The sequence below is a fragment of the Palaemon carinicauda genome, chromosome 13, assembly GCF_036898095.1.
Source record: "Palaemon carinicauda isolate YSFRI2023 chromosome 13, ASM3689809v2, whole genome shotgun sequence".
NCBI classification, from domain to species: domain Eukaryota; kingdom Metazoa; phylum Arthropoda; class Malacostraca; order Decapoda; family Palaemonidae; genus Palaemon; species Palaemon carinicauda.
Window position 1 is genome coordinate 119,391,856 of NC_090737.1, and position 20,834 is coordinate 119,412,689.

Sequence of the window (20,834 nt, forward strand, 5' to 3'; positions counted from 1 at the left end):
TAAGTCAAGAACTTAAAGAGTCTTGCCCCCGGAGGTGATAAGTTCCCTCAGGAGGCTTTGCTGTTCAGGGTCTGTGGGGTCAAAGGTAGCTTGCACACCTACTAAGGTTGAAGCCCACCAGTCTAGCCAAGAGGAGACGAGTACCAGGTCCCTAGACATTTCCTCCATCATCGCAGCCTCCGATGGAGAAAAACAGACTGGGGCTGAAGAGGCTCTGTCTTCCGAGACGCCCTGTCCCAGAATGTCGAGAGAAGGTTCTACTTTGCAGGCTCCCGGCCGTCGTCCTTCTGGTTCATAGACCTTGCTCTGCGTTTTGAGCCCCTGGAGTAACTTAGAAGAGCTCTGAGTCTTGGGGGATTCGGCATTACCTGCCACCACTCTATCCACGTGCTCCTGTCCCAGGACGAGATCCCGGGCTACAGGAAGAGCCAGGGAGGTTTTTGGCTGGGCAGGGGCCTGCATCAGCCGGATAAGGCTGGACCTCCAATAGTCCTCGTCGGTAGCTGCCGGTTCTTCAATCTTGTGATGCCTCCTGATTAGGCCAATCACTCTTCTATAGGCCGAGTCCTCCGTCGGGGAACCCTCTCTACCGTCGGCCGAAGCTTCGGCTTGAGCCCGGGGAGCCGGGTCACCGGGCACCCCCACCGGGCACCTTGGTTCTGGCACAACAGGAACTCCCCTGCAGAGGTACTGGTCCTCCCCGGCGGAGGTCTCCGCACCAGGGGGGGGGTTAGGACAGGCATCGCCGAACCGGCGAGGACTAGTGTCCGATCCAGTTCCCTGGAGGACGAGGACGCGGCTCCCGTGGGCTGACCCGACAGCGGGAACCGTTCCTTAAAGTCCGAGGGCCGCACCAGCTGGGCTGGTTCGGTCAGGCTGCCCGTAAGGAAGCGCGGTTCCCCCCGCTGGGCGGAGTGAACCGGCGGCTTCGCGGTCTTATGCCTTCCTGCCGAGTCCTTCTCGCGTTTCTCCCTGCGAGGGTCATAACTATGCTTGGAGGATGGTCTCCTTGGCGAGAACTCCCTGGACCGCCGGTCCGGAGAACACTGTATCTCCGATTCACGGGGTACGAAAACCCAATCGCCATCGGGTGACCTACTCCTCCTGTGTTTCCTTCGTGGAGAACGGGAGCGCTTCCTGCTGTACCTGGAACGTGATCTTGAGTGGAAACGCCTGCTTCTGGACCGCTCCCTCCAACGCCGATGTCTCCTTCTGGCTTCTTCTCCCGATGAGAAAGACTCCTCCGAATAGCCCGACGTCACTGTACCTACCGTACGGCGGGCGGGAGCGGGGACCGCGGGGGACTTCGCGACTTGTTGTGTACCCGAGGTAGAGGGTTGCAGGAAGGCTTCAGGGACTTCCGTGAGAGGGGTTGGAAACGAGGGTTGGTGCCCAACACTAGGGAACCAGGAATCCAGGCCCTCTTCCATCCGCATAGGGGACCTACCTGGTGTCTTAGGAAGCTTCCAACCGAAGGCATCACTCCCTGCGGAACCTAACTTACCCTGGTTGTCGCCGCCTGCCGAAGAACCTGAAACACAGGCCCACGAAGGGGGTGAAGACACAGAAACAACATTGCTACCCCACAAGGGGTCATCGGAGGAAACGTGCCCCCCAAGCACAAGGGCTGAGTCTCCAGAGCTCCCTGACACAGCACTACCGGGCTCCTCACTAGCCCGAGAAGGCCCCGCAACCCCCACTTCACATTCACCAGGCTCCTGGGGAAGAACGCTTGGTTCTTTCCCCACGATGGACTTACCTCGTCCCCTACTCTGGGTAGGGGAAGGAGAGACAGAAGCCCCGTCGGACCATTCACTGGGAGACGGTAGCGGCGAAGAAACACTAGCTTTCCTGGGTGAATGCTTCGACGCTTTCTTCTTCTTCGTGCCATAACGCACCCACTGAATATCACTGCAACCAACTCACTCGAGGCATGTATCCGAAGACGAACAAACTTTGCCCCTACAGGAAGAGCAAAGGGAGTGAGGGTCCACTTCAGGCTTGGAGAGGAACGCTCCACACGATTTTCCGGCTCTAGGCCCAGGACAACGGCGGATCTGCTCCATAACGCACAAACACGAGACACAGGAATGCAGGGAATCAAAGGAATACACTTGGGAAGCACAAGGACGGGTAGTGAACACCCAGGAACATAAGGGATGAGCACAAGTTACCACGCGGTAAACACGTGGGACACACGCGGCGCACACAAAGGGTCGAGAGAGAACGAGAGCGACGTGGTGACACGTCGCGACCAGAGAACTTACTGACGGTCACGACCCAGGCGGACCTCGACCTAGCGCAAAAGCTACCCTCAGGGCACGTTCTCTTACGCCCGAGATAGCCCTCCATAGAAAACGGGTTTTAGGGTATCCTACACAAAACTCTGGTCGGTAGAGAGGAGATTACATGTAACTCCTAAGAAAGTAGTTCGAGTTAAGTATTCGTGTTGGAACAAATAAATCTTTCATATATAAAGTATAAACACTTCAAAATAACAAGAGGAAGAGCCCTCACTTTTATTGCAGCCGGGACTTTCTAGGGGATAGGTGATGGAGGGAAATCCCAACTTGGAATTTGTTCCTACTCCAGGTCAGGGGTAATGTCTTCCCTCTTCGACACCGTACCCGCCCGATGTAGGGAGGGGTCGAGAGATAATTTGGTAACACTCTCCTCTCCTTAAAAATGAGAGGGACTGCTCACAGTACCCCTTCTAGGATCAGGTTTGGATATGGAGTCTTGAACTCCCCGGGAAGCTCAATGATTCTTTTCTGGGATATAGGGAGCCTTGTTCTTAGGTATGAACAGAAGATCCTTGGTTTCTCCGAGGCATGAGCCATCAGATAAAGGTGAAAGGGGGTTAAGTAGTAAGCTCACATATTCTGTGGCATCAGGAGACACAGAATCTGAACAGAATTTGCTCCGTTATGAAGAAGACAGGACATGTTCCAATAGGGAACTCTTCCACAAGAGAGAGAGAGAGAGAGAGAGAGAGAGAGAGAGAGAGAGAGAGAGAGAGAGAGAGAGAGAGAGAGAGAGAGAGAGAGAACGAATTCAATGGGAGACAGCTGATAGTTGTATGTACAAGAGAGGAAGAGCATGAGGTCGAGAGAGAGAGAGCATAAGGTCGAAACGAATTCAATGGGAGACAGCTGATAGTTGTCTATTGTATGTATGATATTACTCTATAGGTGATCTAGAACCATGATGGGTTCAAAGACAAGGGTCACCAAGATGAATGACTTGAATTTGATGGTCACGTCTCAGTCGGTAAGGGCAGTCTACCTAGAAATCAAGATCTTGAGCATAGGCTTGAGGGAGGCTCGCTCTAGTGCTCGAATGCGTATGATCTCTCTCTCAAGTGATATCTGCATTGCGATCCACCCTGGAAGGGTCAGAGGGAGGTATACCGGGAATCAGGAAGTGGTCGGAATTCCTTCTACGTTAAGAATGAATCCGAGGGGAAAGAATCCCTTTTGGCCCTCACCTTTCTCCTACCACCATTTGTAAGCCACTAAGATTGTGACTACTACCGACACTATTTACAAGGAGATTCCTCTCAGTAGGAGTTTTTTCTGCAGGCAGGACACAACATGTGGGGATCCTTCTTCCTTACTCTCATAAAGGTGCCGCAACGTCGTCCAGACACCCCCATGCCAAGTCCTCATATCAGCAAGCATCACCACATAAAACACTCGCTTATATGCTGGAATGAGAAAAATAAAAATAAAATTGAAATTTGCCAAAATACTCCAGCCAGGGTGAGAACATTGTTCTCACTGACAGCTGAATTCAAAGTGAGTGCTCAGTGAAAAGAAGGCGAACGAGGCTTCATCGCTCCTGGCCACCTGTTTACCCCTCATTATGAAACCTTAACTACAGTGTACTGTACTTTAGTTTCTTTGATATTCTATCCTATGTAACGGAGGGTGAGGTTTTGTATTTGTGTAGGAACAAATTTAGTTAGGGTAGACCAGTGGTTCCCAAACTGTGGTTTAAACATGAAAAATTTCTTTAGAAAAACTTTCAGTAGAGGAATTATGGACAGAAGAAAGTAGACTTGGGAAGCTTGAACAAAAATTTCATTCTACTTTTCCCTTTACATTACTTGTGCGAGTAAAAATTTTCTATTATAAAAAATAAAAGCAAAAACCAAAGCTTTAAAGTACTAAGGAGAGATTCAGCCTGGGAAACTGAAGCACACAATGGTTTAGGGAAAGGTTTTTACAAACAATGGATTTTGTATGGACAAGTAGTTTTAAGACAGCATATAAGAACACTGACTGAACATTACTTTCATTGCATGGACTGTCCAATTACTCATTGACCTAAGGTTCTGAGTATAAAAGTAACATAGACATCAAAGTGATAGGCAGAAGTATGGGGCAACTTTAAGTGCCATCAATAGGCCTGCCACATCATTAACAAAATATGAAACCCTTTCAAAGTCTCAAACATCTGCATTGCAAGTTTTCAGTAGAACATGACTAATTTAAGAATTTAAGAGCCAAAGATTATTGTACTAAAAAATAAATGGATATTAACAATAAAAAAAACAAATGAAAGTACAGTAGAGAAAAAAAGATAAAAATTTACTTTGCAGCAATAAAAATAATAAAATAAAATAAGAAAGAGCTTTTAGTCAGGCGTATAGAAAAGATACTTCCCTCAGAGAGTGAGATCTTGTCCATCACCTAACTATCACTTTCCTCATTCACCATTATGTATTCACCACCATGTCTAACCATATTTAGTGACACATAGGTTTTCATAAAAGTAGCGTGCATGGGTTTATAAATTACAAGAACACAGGTTATCGTAATGTTATTAATAATTGTTAAACTTTTAGAATTGAATATTTCAACAATACAGGTACAGTACTCAAACAATCTCTTATAAAAATTGAATAGCCTAAAATGTACATCGAGTTTTTTTCTTGAATATTTTTAATGTATGACAGCTACAGAAAATAAATTAAAGGTTACATTTTATGCATAAACAGTAAGAAGTATCATATATCAAAATATAGAGAAACTTACAAACTTCTTTATCCGTTTCTGATGCAAAAAGACGCAATTTCCAGTCTTCTCTGAGTATTTCACGACATGTTCCTTACTCCATCCCCTGAATGTATTAAGACAAATATAGAGGCCCAATTCACTTTCCTGCAATTAAAGAGAGGGTATTTTAACACACTTAAGTATACTATCGATAATTGGAACTGCAATGAAAAGTTAGGTAATAAAGATTAGGTTATCAGTATCTCAGGCCTTGAGGTCAGATTATAGAAAGGAGGGCAGGGGCTACCCATTCTTATAAGGGGGGGGGGGTAGCAATTAATTAAAGGCAAGTACAGTGCTGTTTAGTTTCTGATTATCAGCCATCTATGAGATGTACCCACTGTAAGGTGGGATGTGGTGTTCCCTGTCAGTTAGGAATTGGGAAAATTAGCAAGGATGTATCTCAATATTTCACTGGATAATTTACAGCACCCTATCTCAGGTTATCTTGGAGAGGGTTAACAGCTCTGATGGGGCCCCCTGAGTTAGGTTTCATTAGCCTAGGAGGCCTTCCCATATCCTACATTTCTTCACATCATCTCCAAAATAACACCGGTTTCCTAATATCAATGCCACATTACATAACTGTGGTCCCCTATTATTCTTAGACAAAGGAGGTCTTAACCAAGCAATTCTTACTGGAATGTTATACGTACAGTACTTATGGAATTCACATAAATGCCTATCAAAATGTCACAAATTCTAAAAGTAATTTGTATTTTTTTCTAACTTCACAAACCTGAGTTCTTTAATAGAAGATCGATTCAAGTGGAGCCGGAACCCAACTATCTAAAACAGTTAAAAGAAGATTGTGCTTTTGGTGACTGACAAACACACACACACACCCACGCAAACACACAAAAAAAAACATAAGCCCTATCTCAGGCTAGTCTCAAGCGTTCATAGGGAGCTCTTTTTAAGGACCGCAATACCATGGTCACATCCAAGGCCGGAGGTTGAAACTCATGAGGACAGGTCTGGTCTATACTTCTAATGAGCATTTATAATTCCACAGAGAGGAAATATCCCCTCCTATCAGTCTCCACACCTGCCTCAAGACCCAATGATGCCCTTTTACACTGGGACTGAGAGGCATTTTCCCTTTCCTTGGGACACCAGAAAAAAACACTAAAAGAAGAGTAGAGAGAGAGAGAGTCCTAAAAGAAGAGTAGAGAGAGAGAGTCTCTCTCTCTCTCTCTCTCTCTCTCTCTCTGTGTGTGTGTGTGTGTGTGTGTGTGTGTGTGTGTGTGTGTGTGTGTGTGCTGGATAACCTCCACCCACAAAGTGAAAGACTTCATCGAGTTGTGAAACCTCTGCAAGATACCCTAGTGATTGAGGCCCTTTCAGAGCTACTAGGGATGATAACACTTGGTTTTTCAGCATTCGCAGAAGGCAAAAAGGCGGAAAAGCATTAACATTAAGGCCTTCCCAGGGATGCTGGAACACGTCCTCGAGCGCTGTTGCCAGGTCTGGCTCTAGTGATCAATGAACTAGCAGTTCCTGTTGACCCTTGTGGCGAACATGTCTACGTGTATTGTAGGGGAACCCCATAAAATCCTGAGCCTTATCACTGCTTGGGGATGTAAAGACCATTCTGATCCAACTATCTGACCACAGCAATTCAACTTGTCTGTCATGACATGCCTTTTGTTGGGAATGAACCAGGCTGAGAGGTTTACTGCGTTGCAAACTGCCCAATTGTGTATCAATACTGTACAGCTAACTGGCAGAGCTGTGACTGTGATGCTTTCCTTATTGATATATGCCAGTATGGTTGCATTGTTACTCATCAGTGACTTGTCCCCTAGTGATTACTGTCCTGATGCCAGATGGTTCTTGAGAAAGGGCCCTCATACTGTCTCTAACACATCTGTAATAAGGAAATCCTGGTATCAAGGAGGCCTCTGAATCAGATTTGCCTCATCTAGCCACAGAAGTAGGTTGTATTTGGTGTCTTGCTTGATCAGTACCGGGGATTGCAAGGATTCTGTGGTCTGTGACTAATGTCACTTTAGACACCATTGTAATAATTGAAGGCAGAGGCGACCGTGAGGAACAAGTTTCTCTAGAGAGGTCAAGTAGCCTTGTAGCTGTAGCCATTGTTGTGCTAGTAGTTTTGCCTGATGAAAGAAGGGATGAGACACTTTCCGGAATTGGGTTACCCTGTCTTGGGATAGATAGACTTGCCCTACTGCTGTGTCTATGTCCATGACCAAGTATATCCGTCTTATCCTCGTAAGTACCGGATTACACAAATTCCAATGGCATGGAACAGTACCAACAATATAATGAACACTAATGAAGACCTGGGGGTTCTTGGACAAACCGAAGTGAAGCAATTATAATTGGAAGACTTTGTTCCATATGACAAAGCATAGATACTTTCATGATGAATGATTTACAGGGATCTGGAAGTATGTGTCCCTGAGACCGAATGAAATCATAAAGCCGTTCTTCCTTAGTGTGTCTGACTGTGCATGGTATTTCCATCCTAAATTGAATCTAATGCATGAAATCATTCAGGGCTGAGTGATCTATTACTAGTCTCCAATCCCCTGAAAACTTTTTGACCAGAAACAGACAGTTAAAGAAGCCCTGAAACTCGTCTTGGATTTCAATTGTTCCCTTTAGAGGATAGTCTGCACCTCTGACTGGAGGGGAAGGTTTCTCCCTTCTAGGTTGATAGTAAGACCACGTTGTACAAGCTGGAATGAGGGGAAGGGGAGAGCTGATGAACAGCCTCCACTGGTGAACGGTAGGTGGATTCTGAATTGAAGCATGTCCACCCTCCACTGCTCTTCCCTGTGAAACTACCAACTCATCCATTTCTCTGCTAGATATAGCTCCCACTGGTGTGGTAGTCAAGTGGGGGAATTTCCGACCCTATCATGATCGAGGGACTTGCCAACGTTTTCCTATGCGATTCTGGTTATGACCCCTTTGTTGACAAAACGGTTGATCAGAATCAGAGGGCTTTCGAGATGCCCATGGTGTGCTTCTGAGGGTCATGTCTACGTGTCTCTGCTCTAGGGGCTAGCTTGGAAGCTTGACTAGACAGAGGAGGTGGCTAGTACGGTTGTAAACACTGCCCCATAGGGAAGGGAATCCTAATTGGATTTATTCCATTTATCTACAGTCAGTTCTACTTTTCTAGGGGGTACAGAGGACCCTTAAGTGAGGAATTCCCATGATTCAGTAACTCCCTCTGGCCTATTTGCCTTGCGAACTTGGAAGCAACCGCGTCTTGCTTCTTTAAAATCCAGTTGGTTAACTGGGTAACTTTCTGGTGAATCAAAATTTCACACGTTCTGCTCCAAGGTCTTTAACTGCCTCTTCTCTGCATTGGAGACTTCCGAGTTCAAGGCCAAGTATCCCACGGTACATGATCAGTGGTCTAACCAGGAGGATGGTGCAGAGTAGACAATGCTGCGGCTTCCAGGATACAGGCCTCCAAAGCCGTGAACATATGCGTTGGGCACAGATGGATAAAAGTCCTTTGTCATGTAATAGCTGGAAAAACTGGTAACAGGATTTTAGATGTTTGGCCTGCTTTCAGGGAATCTTTTTGAACTAATATGACAAATTCGGACATAATTTGTACTTTTCCTAACAATACAAACCTTAGCTATTTACATAGGGGTTTACTTTCGGCGTAGCTGAAAATGACGAGCCATTAGATTTTAACGAGGGTTAACTACCCCCGCGCTAGTTAGCAAGGGGGTAGGGGAAGGGGTAGCTTGCTACCCCTCCCCCCCACACACCGGTGAATTCTCTCACTTCACTTAGAGGTAGGACTTGTCTTGGGGGACAGGGCTGGTGGGCAAATATGTGTAAATAGCTAAGGTTTGTATGGTTAGGAAAAATACAAATTGTCTCCGAATTTGTCATTTGTTTCGTAACCGAAATACAAACCACGCTATTTACATAGGGTGACTTACCCCTTAGGAAGGGTGGAAAGTCCCCAGCCTTACTGGCTTTGGCTTTACCCGGGGACTCAGAATCCGAGCGAGCAGCACTCGAGAAAAAGAGTCCCTGCACCTCACAAGTTCCTTGCTCTGCAAGGAACATGTGGCCTACATAAGCTTATGTGTGGAGGAATAGTGTGTGACTCATCCTAGGAAGTTGACCTGGAGTCCTTTAGATGGAATTCTAGGCTAGGACGTTCCCAATCCTCGTCAGGGTATGGGGGACGTGACAGTATTAAATTAATACTAGGAACACAAGGGAGCATGGTTTACCTGCAGAGGTTGAGGTCAGCTATGCAGAGACCAGGATGCTGCTTTCCCCAAGAGAGGGGAGGATGAAGAAAGAAGTAAGGGCCAGATATACTCTTTCATTCACGCAGACTGAGACCGGGTAACAATGCCCTCAACCTTCTGCTACCTGTCCAATAAGGAGCCTGAGGTTAGACCAGCTGTTGTGCAGCCACCACGGGGCCAATAGAAAAAGTATCGAGGCTCCTGTGGGTCACGTCCTGCAGGTAGTGGGCTGTGAAGGTCGTTTGACGCTTCCAGACCCCAGCTTGTAGCACCTGCGTCACAGAGAAGTTTCTCTTAAAGGCCAGGGACGTAGCGATGCCCCTGACGTCGTGTGCTCTGGGGCGACGTGACGGAGGAGGGTCAGGATTCAAAGCGTGATGGATAACGAAGGATTACCCTTCGAATCCAGGCCGAGATGGTGTTCTTGGTGACCCTCCTCTTAGTCCTTCCCGTGCTTACGAACAGCGCCTGCACGCGGGGACGAACTGAAGCTGTTCTCTTCAAGTAACGCCTCAGACTCCTCACTGGGCATAATAGCAGATGGTCTGAGTCACTTGTTACGGAACGGAGACTCGTGACCCTCAAGGAGTCGAACCGTGGGTCCGGCACTCCAGTGTTCTGAGTCTTGGAAACAAACTCAGGGACGAACCTGAACGTTACCTCCCCCCATCCCCTTGAATGGGCGATGTCGTATGAGAGACCATGAAGTTCACTAACACGTTTGGATGAGGCCAACGCGAGTAGGAAAGCCGTCTTCCAAGTCAGGTGGCGATCAGAGGTCTGGCGTAATGGTTCGAAGGGGGGTCTCTTCAGAGCCCTGAGGACCCGAACCACGTTCCATGGAGGTGGTCTCACTTCCGACTGAGGGCAGGTAAGCTCATAGCTACGTATGAGTAAAAAGAGTTCTAGCGAGGAAGAAATGTCTACTCCTTTCAGCCTAAAGGCCAGGCTTAAGGCTGAGCGATAGCCTTTCACCGCCGAGACAGAAAGGCGCATTTCCTCTCGCAAATACACGAGGAACTCCGCTATTGCTGGAATAGTGGCATCGAGTGGAGATACCCCTTCCACGACACCAACCACAGAAGCCTCTCTCCGTGAGGAGACGCTGGATAGTCTCCAGGCGTGAAGTTGAAGCGAGGCTACGGCTTTGTGGAAAATGTTGCAATGTGGTTGTCTGAGTAGCTCGTGTCGTGGGGGAAGTTCTCTCGGAGGTTCTGTTAGGAGTTGCAGAAGGTCCAAGAACCATTCCGCGTGATGCCATAGCGGAGCTACTAAGGTCATAAGACAGGTTAACCGATAGTCTGGTCCTGTTGAGCACCCTTCTCATCAGACAAAACGGTGGGAAGGCGTACACGTTGATGTTGTCCCACCGTTGTTGGAAGGCATCTTGCCAGAGAGCCTTGGGGTCCGGGACTGGGGAGCAGTACAGAGGCAGCTTGAAATTCAAGGCCGTCGCGAACAGGTCCACTGTCGGGGAACCCCACAAAGTCCGGACTTAGTTGGCTATCTGAGGATCCAAAGACCACTCGGTACTCACTATCTGCGAAGCTCCGCTCACATTGTCGGCGAGCACATTCCTCTTGCCAGGAATGAAGTGAGCTGATAGTCTTATCGAGTGGACTTCGGACCACCTCAGAATCTCTACTGCAAGATGGGATAGCTGTTGTGAAAAGGTACCTCCCTGCTTGATGATAGAAGCCACTACCGTGGTGTTGTCGCTCATCACCACCCCGGAGTGGCCCGCCAGGGTCCGTTGGAACTGTTGAAGGGCCAGATACACAGCCTTCCTCTCTAGCGGTTAATGTATGGGTACTTTTTTGATTCTGACCAAAGGCCTGAGACCCTCTGGTTCAGAATGTGGGCCCCCCATTCTTCTTTTGACGCGTTCGAGAACAGTGTCAAATCCGGGGGAAGGACGAGAAGATCCACTCGCTTTCATAGGTTTTCGTCGATCAGCCACCACCACAGGTCCGCCTGTTCCGTGGGTCCTATAGGGACCAGAGAGTCCGGGGAATCGGTGCCCTGATTCCACCGGGACTTGAGCCGCCATTGCAGGGATCTCATCCTGAGACGGCCGTTCGGGACCAGACGGGCCAGGGAGGCTAAGTGAGCTAAAAGACGTAACCATGATTGGGATGGAAGCTCTTCCCGCCTGAGGAAGGGCTCTGCAACCCTCCTCAGCCTTGCTATCCTGTCGTCTGATGGAAAGGCTTTGTGGAGATTGGTGTCTAATAACATGCCTAGATATACCAGTCGTTAGGTCGGCTGCAGAGAGGACTTCTCGAGATTTACCATGATCCCCAGATCTTGGCAAAGTCCCAGAAGCCTGTCTCAGTGTCGAAGAAGGGTCGACTTCGAGTCTGCCAGGGTCAGCCAGTCGTCCAGATATCGGAGGAGACGGATACCGTTCCTGTGCGCCCACGACAAAATCAGGGTGAACACTCTGATGAACACCTGAGGTGCTGTGGAGAGACTGAAGCACAGTACCTTGAACTGGTAGGTCTTGCTGTCTAGGCTGAATCTCAAGTACTTCCTGAAAGACGAATGGATTGGGATCTGGAAGTACGCATCCTTCAGATCCAGTGTGCACATGAAGTCTTGTGTGCACATGAAGTCTTGTGTGCACATGAAGTCTTGTGGTCTCACTGCAAGTCTGACCGTGTCCGCTGTCTCCATGCTGAACGAAGTTTGTTTGACAAACTTGTTCAGAGCTGAGAGATCGATGACGGGTCTCCAGCCTCCAGACGCCTCCTTTACAAGAAAGAGTCGACTGAAGAAGCCTGGGGAGCCGTCGACGACCTCTTGGAGAGCATCCTTCTTGAGCATGGTCTCGACTTCTGCCCGAAGGGCTAGCCCCTTTGCCGATCCCATGGCATAGGAGCTCAATGCCACTGGATTCGCTGTCAGGGGAGGTTGAGATGTTGTGAATGGGACGCGATATCCTTGGCCGATCACAGAGACCGTCCAGGAATCGGCCCCATGTTGCTGCCACCTGTGCACGCAACTTTTTAGGCATCCCCCCCAGGTGGACACGCAGGGGGACTGCCAATCCTAGCAATTACGGCCACGGCCGCTCCCTCTAGGATTCCTGCCTCCCCTGGAGGACTTTCCACCCCTCTTGTCCTTGACAGGAAAGGGCTGGGTCTTAGACACCTTCGTCTTAGCTGCCGGAGCCTGCTTCGGTGTCCTGCGAGGCTGCTGTTGATGCTGTTGTGGAGCTGGAGGCTTGTAGGGCTGAGATGAGAGGGCTCTTTAGAGGAGCGAATCATGATTCGACTTCCGCCACCTCTCAGCTGTGCGTTCTACATCCTTGGGCTCAAACAAGCTTCCTCCAAGGATGGAGGAGTGTCTGAGCCTGCAGACATCCACGGCGGGGACCTTCGGATGAAACTTCTCGGTCACCGCATTGCGTCGCTTTAAGATTGAGTTGGCCCACAGGTTGGTAACCTAGTGGTCCAGGAACTCGATGGAGCGAGTGCCCGAGAGGAGGAAGGTCTCCAGGGCCTTCCTATTGCTCTCCTTAGACAAGTCCTCGGAGCGCAATAGGATGCCCTGAGAACCCAGTCAGACGTCCAGCCACGAAGTGGCCTGAATGGCACACTTCGCGACCTTCTCCTGGCTAAGGATCTCCGAAGCCGAGAACGTCACCTGCCGGGAGGAGAGCTTCTCAAGAGGAGTTCCCCTTGTGAGCTCTTCCACCGAGTGGTGGAGGGGAAGAGCTACTCTGGACTCCCCCATGATCTCAAAATACCTCCTCTGCTGTAAACGAGGAGGTGGGAGGAGTTTGTTCCCGGCAGAAGAACGGCTGGAGGAGGCAAGTTCCAAGAGTTGGGCTTCGGCCTTGTCTCTGGCACTCTTCACCCCCTGGGACAAAGGCAAAGCTGCACTGACCCTTGGGGCTTTCTGGGTACCGTAGACTTGGTCTAGGACCGTATCCTTGCCTTCGCGAGGGGCGATCTCCGGGTCCTTGAACCTGTTGAGTTGCCTCATCAGATTCAAGACCTGCCAGAGGGCATGCTCAGACTCATGCTGCTCTCCTCCCTGTGGACTGGCAGCTAAGTCTCCCGTCCCTAGAGGCTCTTCTTGGGGAGACAAGTGGACGTTCTCCCGGGGTCTGGTTGGCTCTGGACGGATCCGTGAAGACGACTAAGGAATCGTCGTTGAGTCCTTGGGTTCCCTCCTGGGCGGGATACAGGACTCCAGCAAAGAGGTCTGGAAGGTACCTTCCACGTTAGACGTTTCTCTTCCTGGAGGTGGGATTCCCCCCATTGGTGCCGTGGGAGAGGCCCTCACCTCGCTGGACTCTCCTGAGGACGGAAAGGTTTCGTCCACAGGAGAAGGAGAAAACGACTGCGAAAGAGATGGAGCCTTCCTGACGGACCTCTTAGGAGCCAACTTCTCCCTGGGAGAAGTCACCACGAAGTCCACTCCTCTCCTTCTCTTCAGCGGGGGTGAGTCTGTCTTTGGTCTGACTCCCAGATCAGCGAGGGCCGGCTTCATATCCTGCACCACCGCTTTCATCAGGTGACCAAACCAAGACTGACGAGTGACGGACGCAGTGTCAGTAATCCCCGCTGGAGGGAAGGGGATCTCCTGATTCTTTGGAGTGGACGCAACGGGCCCTACCTGAAAAGAAGAAAGGGAAGAATGTTGCCTGGACCTCTCCGGTGACTCTTCCTGGTCCTGGGTGAGAGCCCTGCGCTTGCGCAGTGGCAATCCTGATGGCGATCTGGAAGTATGCGTCCTTGTCGTTAGGCACGAGCTGCGGGACCCGGCGAGAACGGGGATCGCGCTGGCGCTCGCGCGATGGAGCATTCAGAGGGTCGCGCGCGCGGGCGGCTGCTGTAGCGCGGGCGCGTCAGCGCGCAGGTGAAGGTGCACACGGGCGCGCAGGTGAATGAGCGCGCGAGGGTAGAGGAGATCGGTCAGGAGAATGATGAAGCGCAGGAGATCGACGGCGCACTGGAGATCGATGGCGCGTGGGCGAGCGATGGCGCGTGGGCGAGCGATGGCGCGTGGGCGAGCGATGACGCGTGGGCAAGCGATGGCGAGTGGGCGAGCGATGGCGCGTTGGCGAACGATGGCGCGTAGTACGTGCAGGTGATCGACCGCGCGCAGGAGATTTAGCGCGTGCGCGCGTCGGAGACCTGTGACGATCCGAGTCATGGGCGCGCAGGCGCTTAGGAGATCGTTAGCATGCAAGAGGGTGTCGACGTGCAGTCAGCTGGGGCGCAGGATCAGATGGCGAGGAAACGCGCAAGGGCGAACGCTCGCGGTCGGGCTCAGAAGAAGACTCGTGGGCGCGCGAGCGCACAGGAACTCTTGAAGTGCGCACCGGAGTGCGTGCGTGCTGTTGCACAGGTGAACATGGGTGCACAGGAGCGCGAGAGCGAGGCGAAGGAGTAAGGTCCTTGCCTGCGTCCAGATCCGAAGATCTAGGGCGCGTGGGAGAGCGTTGGCGCGCATCAGGAACAAGGTGCGCAGGTGCGCGTTGACGAGCAGGAGATCATGGGCGCTCAGGAGAGAGTTGGCGAGAAGGCAAGCGCTGGTGAGCAGGAGAGCGCTGGCGAGGCGAGTCTGAAGGCTGCAGCTCAGGAGAGCGTATGTGCGCTACTGCTGAGCGCGTAGGGGAAACCTGACGCGCAAGGGATTTACCCACACCGTGGGAGACATCCCTATGCCCCGAAGGGACCGGTGCCCATCGGGTGATGGGGTGAGAAGGCGCCTGCTGCGCATCTGCATCCAGGGGTGAAGGTAGGCCAGAAGGACAGGAAGGTCTGGCAGGCGTAGGAGATCATGAGTGATCTGCGGAGAGGTCCAAGGACGTGGCTGCTACGGTCTGCTCCCGACGAGATGAATCCTCTGCAGGGGAAGGCGGCGAAGACGACCCGAAGAGGCACCTCTTAACTCCCTTGTAGGGAGAAGGAAGGCCCCTACGGTGAAGAGGAGGACGAGCCTTACGGCGAAGGCGCTCCCCCGAGGAGGAGACGCACCCGCAGGAGAGACCGTGGGACTCAACTTCCCCCTCGAAGGATGTTCGGAAGGGGAGGCTGAGCCTTCAGCAACGTCCGCAACAGCAACAGCAGCAGAGGTTTGACCAGACCCGTCGGAAGCCTCTGCCACAACCACGTCGACAATACACAGAGGGTCTACCTCTGCTATTACCGGCGATTGCTTGACAGCAGCCCCCAACTGGATCAGGTCAAACAGGGCTTCCTTGGAGGGCAAGCCCTTAAGCCCAAGGAAGCCCAAAGCTGAAAGAGATCATCATTAGACACAGCATGGTCATCATCGTAATGAGAATCAAAATCATCCCCCGGAGGAGGAGGGGGAGCTGCCCCGCTATGGGAGGCAACGCCCTCTCCCGCATCCCGAGGTCGGGAAACAGAACAAAGGCCTGCGCTACCACTCGACGGCCTCTCACGAGAGACCGACCGTGTGGGAGCTTCGGAGAAGGTTTGGGCGGCAGAAAAAGAGTCCTTGGAGCCTTCCTTCTTCAAGGCAGCCCTTGAAGGAGAAAGGTCTCTCTTGGACTTCTTACGCCGCCGGGCAAACCTCTCCCACTGGGAGGTAGACCACTCCCTGCACTCACTACAAATTAAGGCTGTCAAAAGCGAGGACGAACGACAGACACGTCTGCTCATCGTCCGAGCTAAAAGTGAAGTGAGACAATTCACCGGTGTGTGGGGGGAGGGGTAGCAAGCTACCCCTTCCCCTACCCCCTTGCTAACTAGTGCGGGGGTAGTTAACCCTCGTTAAAATCTAATGGCTCGTCATTTTCAGCAACACCGAAAGTAACCCCTATGTAAATAGCATGGTTTTTATTTCGGTTACGGAACAAACCTGCATAACGACCATGTTGAATGCCTCCTTAGCCAGCTCAGATCAGAGGAGTTTTAGTATTTGTCTTGAACCATGGGGAGTGCGGCACAGCCAGTTTATTGCCGCTTTCCTGCCTTTAATCAGCAGTCTAGGGGCTTCGCCAAGGTCGTTAACACCCTCATCGAGGACAAGGAGTACGGAATTGGTGAGTTTCCAACGGCTTTGTTTCATAAAGGGGTGAGAGCACATTGAGACCAGAAGCAAGCTTGTGAGCGAATCGAAAGGAACGCACCAGTATGAGACAGTTCTACTTAGACGAATGAGTGTGAATAGATAGGCCATCTCCCTACTATAAGACCAAAAATAAAAATGAGAATGACAGTGGAGGTGCTCCCAGAGGAGCGCGCTTAGCAAGCAGGTGAGTGGGTGCGTGATCAATTGCGAGAATGTGAGATGGTGCGTCATCACTGACGAGCGAGATGGTTTGCGATCGATTGTAAGCAGGTTAGATGGTGCGTGACCAATGGCAGTTAAGGCCACGTCATGTGATCACCAATAGGTAAGATGGCGCTCTCTTAAGAGTGTGTGCACACTTAGTAAATGCCTAATTCTGTATCGCTTCAATGGGCGTGCAAACAGGTGAAATGGCGCTCCGGCGGATAAGCAATTGCAAGCATGTGTGGTGGCACTCTCCTAAAAAGCACAATTACAGACAACTTTGATTAAAAAGTAGCAAGTAGCGAGGTCTTGTCATCTCTTACTTTGCCTTTGGTGAAAGATTGGGTAACACTGTTTCTCCCACAGGGAGTGAAACAGTAGGAGTAATTCATGAAACTCCTACCAAATACTAATCTTCTAATAGGGAAAAAGGAAGAGCAGCAGCCCTGTTTTCTTCTGACCGGCAGAGTGTACAAAGTCAGCTGACTACGTGCCTAGACAGAGTGCACTTAGAGGTATTAACAAACACTCATACGTACAAGAGTAGTTTCCTTTCATTGAAAAAGCATTATGATCTTGGCCAAATGCAAGAGGAAGTTTCGCCCAAGTGCGCTTTTTTATCGTCTATCTTCTGTCCATCTGGGAAGGGAATAAGAGGGGGCCAAACGAGTACAGGATTTCAAATGCTCACCAGTCATCATCGCTAGCTTTGCAATCATTGAACGCGCACTTGTGAAAAAAAATAGTTAGGGGAAATACAAATTATTTCAAGTATTTTTTTAAAATTTTGTTTTTATTTTCTGCAACCTATTGAGCTCATGTCCATCTCCTTTGTCTCATAACCCCTTTCTTTGTTTTTACAGAGTAACAGCAACCTGCACCCAGCAGGGATCAGGTTATGGTTAACCTGTGCAATACTGTACTAGACAGTGAATGTTAGAGTCTAGTGATCACCATGTTGATCCAGGGAAAAAAAAATCTTGCCTGGAAAGTATACTGCTTTATTTATTTAGAACTCAGTACTGTACAGAGTACCAGTGAAAGTGAGATAGTATACTCAATATATATTACAGTATTAGGATATCCTAAGGTACTAGCTGTGTCACCTTGCCCAGTACAAAATCAAGGGGTGGTGCCCACTGCCCAGTTCATTCTTTACATTTTACCTTTTTTGGTGTAGTGAGATGTTAGGGTGTTGTCGGCATTCAGACGCTAGGCTTGCTAATGTTAAGGGTGCTAGTATGAGAGTGGTTGTGTGAGCTTATTGAGAGATTGGTTGTGTGTGCTTATCAGGAGTGCGCTGAGGCCATACAAGATCTGGCAAGGCAGGGTTTTTCAATCTAGTCGGAGAAAATTACATGCGAGAAGCAGCGTGTTCCTGGGTAAATGACGGTGCGGAGACCAAGACCCCTGTGCGCTCGGACACATATTACTCACGAGTGCATGCACCAAACATAGGAGGACTATTGTCTCTTTTTTTAAGAAGAACTGTTCCCTCCCGAAACCATCTTCTTTCGTATTCGTAAGGAGTGGTTACACAATCAATGAAGTCTGACTCAAGGGCGGAATATTAGCCAGCCGCTCAAGTTCAAACCCAATGACAATGTCATGAGAAGCTTAAGTTTATTCTCTTTCTAAGGATTAAGTCAAAAGGCATAGCACAGCGTAGTTAACAGGAACAAGATACTTATTCAGGAGTTAAGAAAGAAAATTTCAAAAGCCAAGTTTTAAAAGAAGCCTATTTAACGTGTGTGTTATTCAGCGGCAGGAGGCAAAGGGACTCGAGTGTACTGGCAGTAGTGGGCGGGCGGTACTGTAACTACCAACATTGGCCGGTAACTACCGACACTTCATTAATAAGTTTCCAACTGCCAAGTTCCAGCGGCACTTGAATCAATATCCTATCAACAGGTGGAGGTTGGTATTCGAGTAGAACAAACTAATCTACAGGTAGCCCTATTCAAAATTCTTGACTAACTGCAATATATGGTGGAGAAAAACATTTGTCAATTGTGACCAGACATCTAAAAATTAAACAAGTGTCTAGGTAAAAACATAAAATCAAAACGTCCAAAATTACAGGGTTACACCTCCTATAAGATAAAGCGAGGAAAGATGTTATTTACATTACAGATGTTGAAGCCTGAAATTTATCTGTTTATGGAGATTTCCTATTTCATTTTAAAGGGTAAGCTATTTTTCCACTTTGAAGAACATTGGGACAGGGCTATAAGACCTTCAAGATGCAAGAAATTGAAAAACAATATGAAAAATCTCAGCCTATAGGATCTATATGGAGTAATAATTTTTTTTTCGTAACACTTAAAAAAAATTTGTATCTTCCACTATGACGTTGGTATATCAGCAAGCCTTGTGGGTACATATTTATCCATCCTCCGTTCAGATATTAAGATGTTCAGTGAATAAGAACACAGCATGCTAATCAGTTCTGGTAAGTGCAGGGACATGGCATTCTAAGCTAAGAGGTAAAACTGTTTTAAAATATTTGTTATGAAATTGGAACTAACAGGCCTAATTGAATATACCTCTGAAAAATCGATAATCGGAAAACTACATGTAGCCCTCTTTTTAATAAGAGTTGTCCTTACAGAATGCAGAGGCAAACAAGCTAAACAATTTATCTACAGGTATCTTCCCTCTACCTGCACTTTCTAAAACAAAAAAAGCAGTTGTCAAGGCTATAAATAATTATATAATTGATGATCAATAAACAATTTATCTTTCAATTCACACAACAATTAAATTGAAGCATTTGACTTTAATCAGGTAAGTTATTCGCTAGTTCGATCCACATTCCGAACAAAGGTGGTATAAGAAGTCTACATGCAGTTTTAAGTTTGTTCACACTAGTGCTAAATGCTAGTTGATGTTTTCCCAATTTCTGGTCCTGGGTAACTTTGGTCTTGTGATACAGGTAATGCAATAAATGTTTACCACAATGTGGGTATTTTGACTGGTAGGCAAGCAGTTTCGGAGCCTTTGTATATCAGCGGCCAGCTCCTCCCATGTGGATTAAAATTGGACATCAACTAACCTAAACTTTCCCCCTAACCTAACCTACAAGCCATGCCCTTACCTACTTACCTAAGGGGGGGATGCCCTGCAACCCCCGTTACACTGCCGTATTCCAAGTTAACCGTAATCATATTTGCAGTGGCCGCTATGATACATACACCTTGCAGCTTCCCTTAATATATAATTCAGACTATCATACGTCTAACTAGCCTTCCTTGGATACACCAGACTAGGATCTGATGTCCCAGAATAGGAGTCTATGGTTATGAAAGCCTATTGGAACATTCTCTGCCTTGTGATCTGCTGGACTGGGGTTCAAGACTCGCTTAAACTCCATAGTTTCCTGTAGCGTCTGCAACCTCACTATTATTGTGAGCTAAGGATGGGGGGTTTGGGGTAGCCTACAGGTCTATATTCCGAGTCATCGGCAGCCATTTCCTGGCCCTCCTTGGTCATAGCTTAGGTGGATAGGAGGCTTGGGCACTAATCAGTCTCAAGGGAATTGTCCTGCTAAGGCAGTGTCATTGTCCCTTACCTCTGCCATTCATGAGCGGCCTTTAAAATGGAACATCTAACCTGACCTAGGCTATCAATGTGATATAGCTAAAACCCGAACAATTAATCCCTTCCAGTTTTTGGTAATAGGTTAAATTATGGCCATAGAGCCGACTATATTAGACAAAATGCGTAAAATAAAACAGGTAAAATACGTAATAACGGAACAGGCTAGGATAGGCGGGATAGTCTAGAGTCGCCTAAAAAATTAATCACCCCTTTGCACATTTTGGTCATTATACTTACCGGGGTGTCAAACGAAAACATACATTCATCTTTGTACACTTTATCACCTCCCATAGGGACTCGTATTTTACTAAAATGTTGCTTTAACTTCTCCATGGTAGTGTACTAAAGGTTTTCTTGTTGTGGTTGTATGAGTATGACACACACAAACAAAACTCCACTCGCAACGCTGTTCAAGAAGAGCTATGTAGCAGTGTTTTCTATGATAATATTGCAACTTTAGAATATTTTGCCTAAAATATTTACAAAATAGTATATATATGTATCAATATTATGTTCATAAATACTATTCAATTCAATATTCCTTCTGTATATAAATTCGTGAGTAGACTTATAAATTATCGTATAGAGAAAAGTTCTTTTTTATCCCAAATTTGATATATAGATATGAGCATAAAAAATTTCATACATTACATTT

General features: G+C 48.4%; 1 protein-coding gene across 1 annotated transcript in view; it reads right to left on the minus strand.

Moving 5' to 3' along the window:
- The window catches only part of Usp5 (ubiquitin specific protease 5), a 100,643-nt gene extending 80,050 nt beyond the window's left edge, over nucleotides 1-20,593 (minus strand). The window contains exons 1-2 of the mRNA XM_068385738.1: nucleotides 20,417-20,593; nucleotides 5,040-5,165 (exon numbers count right to left, since the gene is read on the minus strand). Of these exons, the coding sequence (XP_068241839.1) occupies nucleotides 5,040-5,165; nucleotides 20,417-20,512 (222 nt within the window). The 5' untranslated portion in view covers nucleotides 20,513-20,593. The remainder of the gene's footprint in view (nucleotides 1-5,039; nucleotides 5,166-20,416) is intronic.
- Between the last annotated feature and the right edge of the window lie 241 nt (nucleotides 20,594-20,834).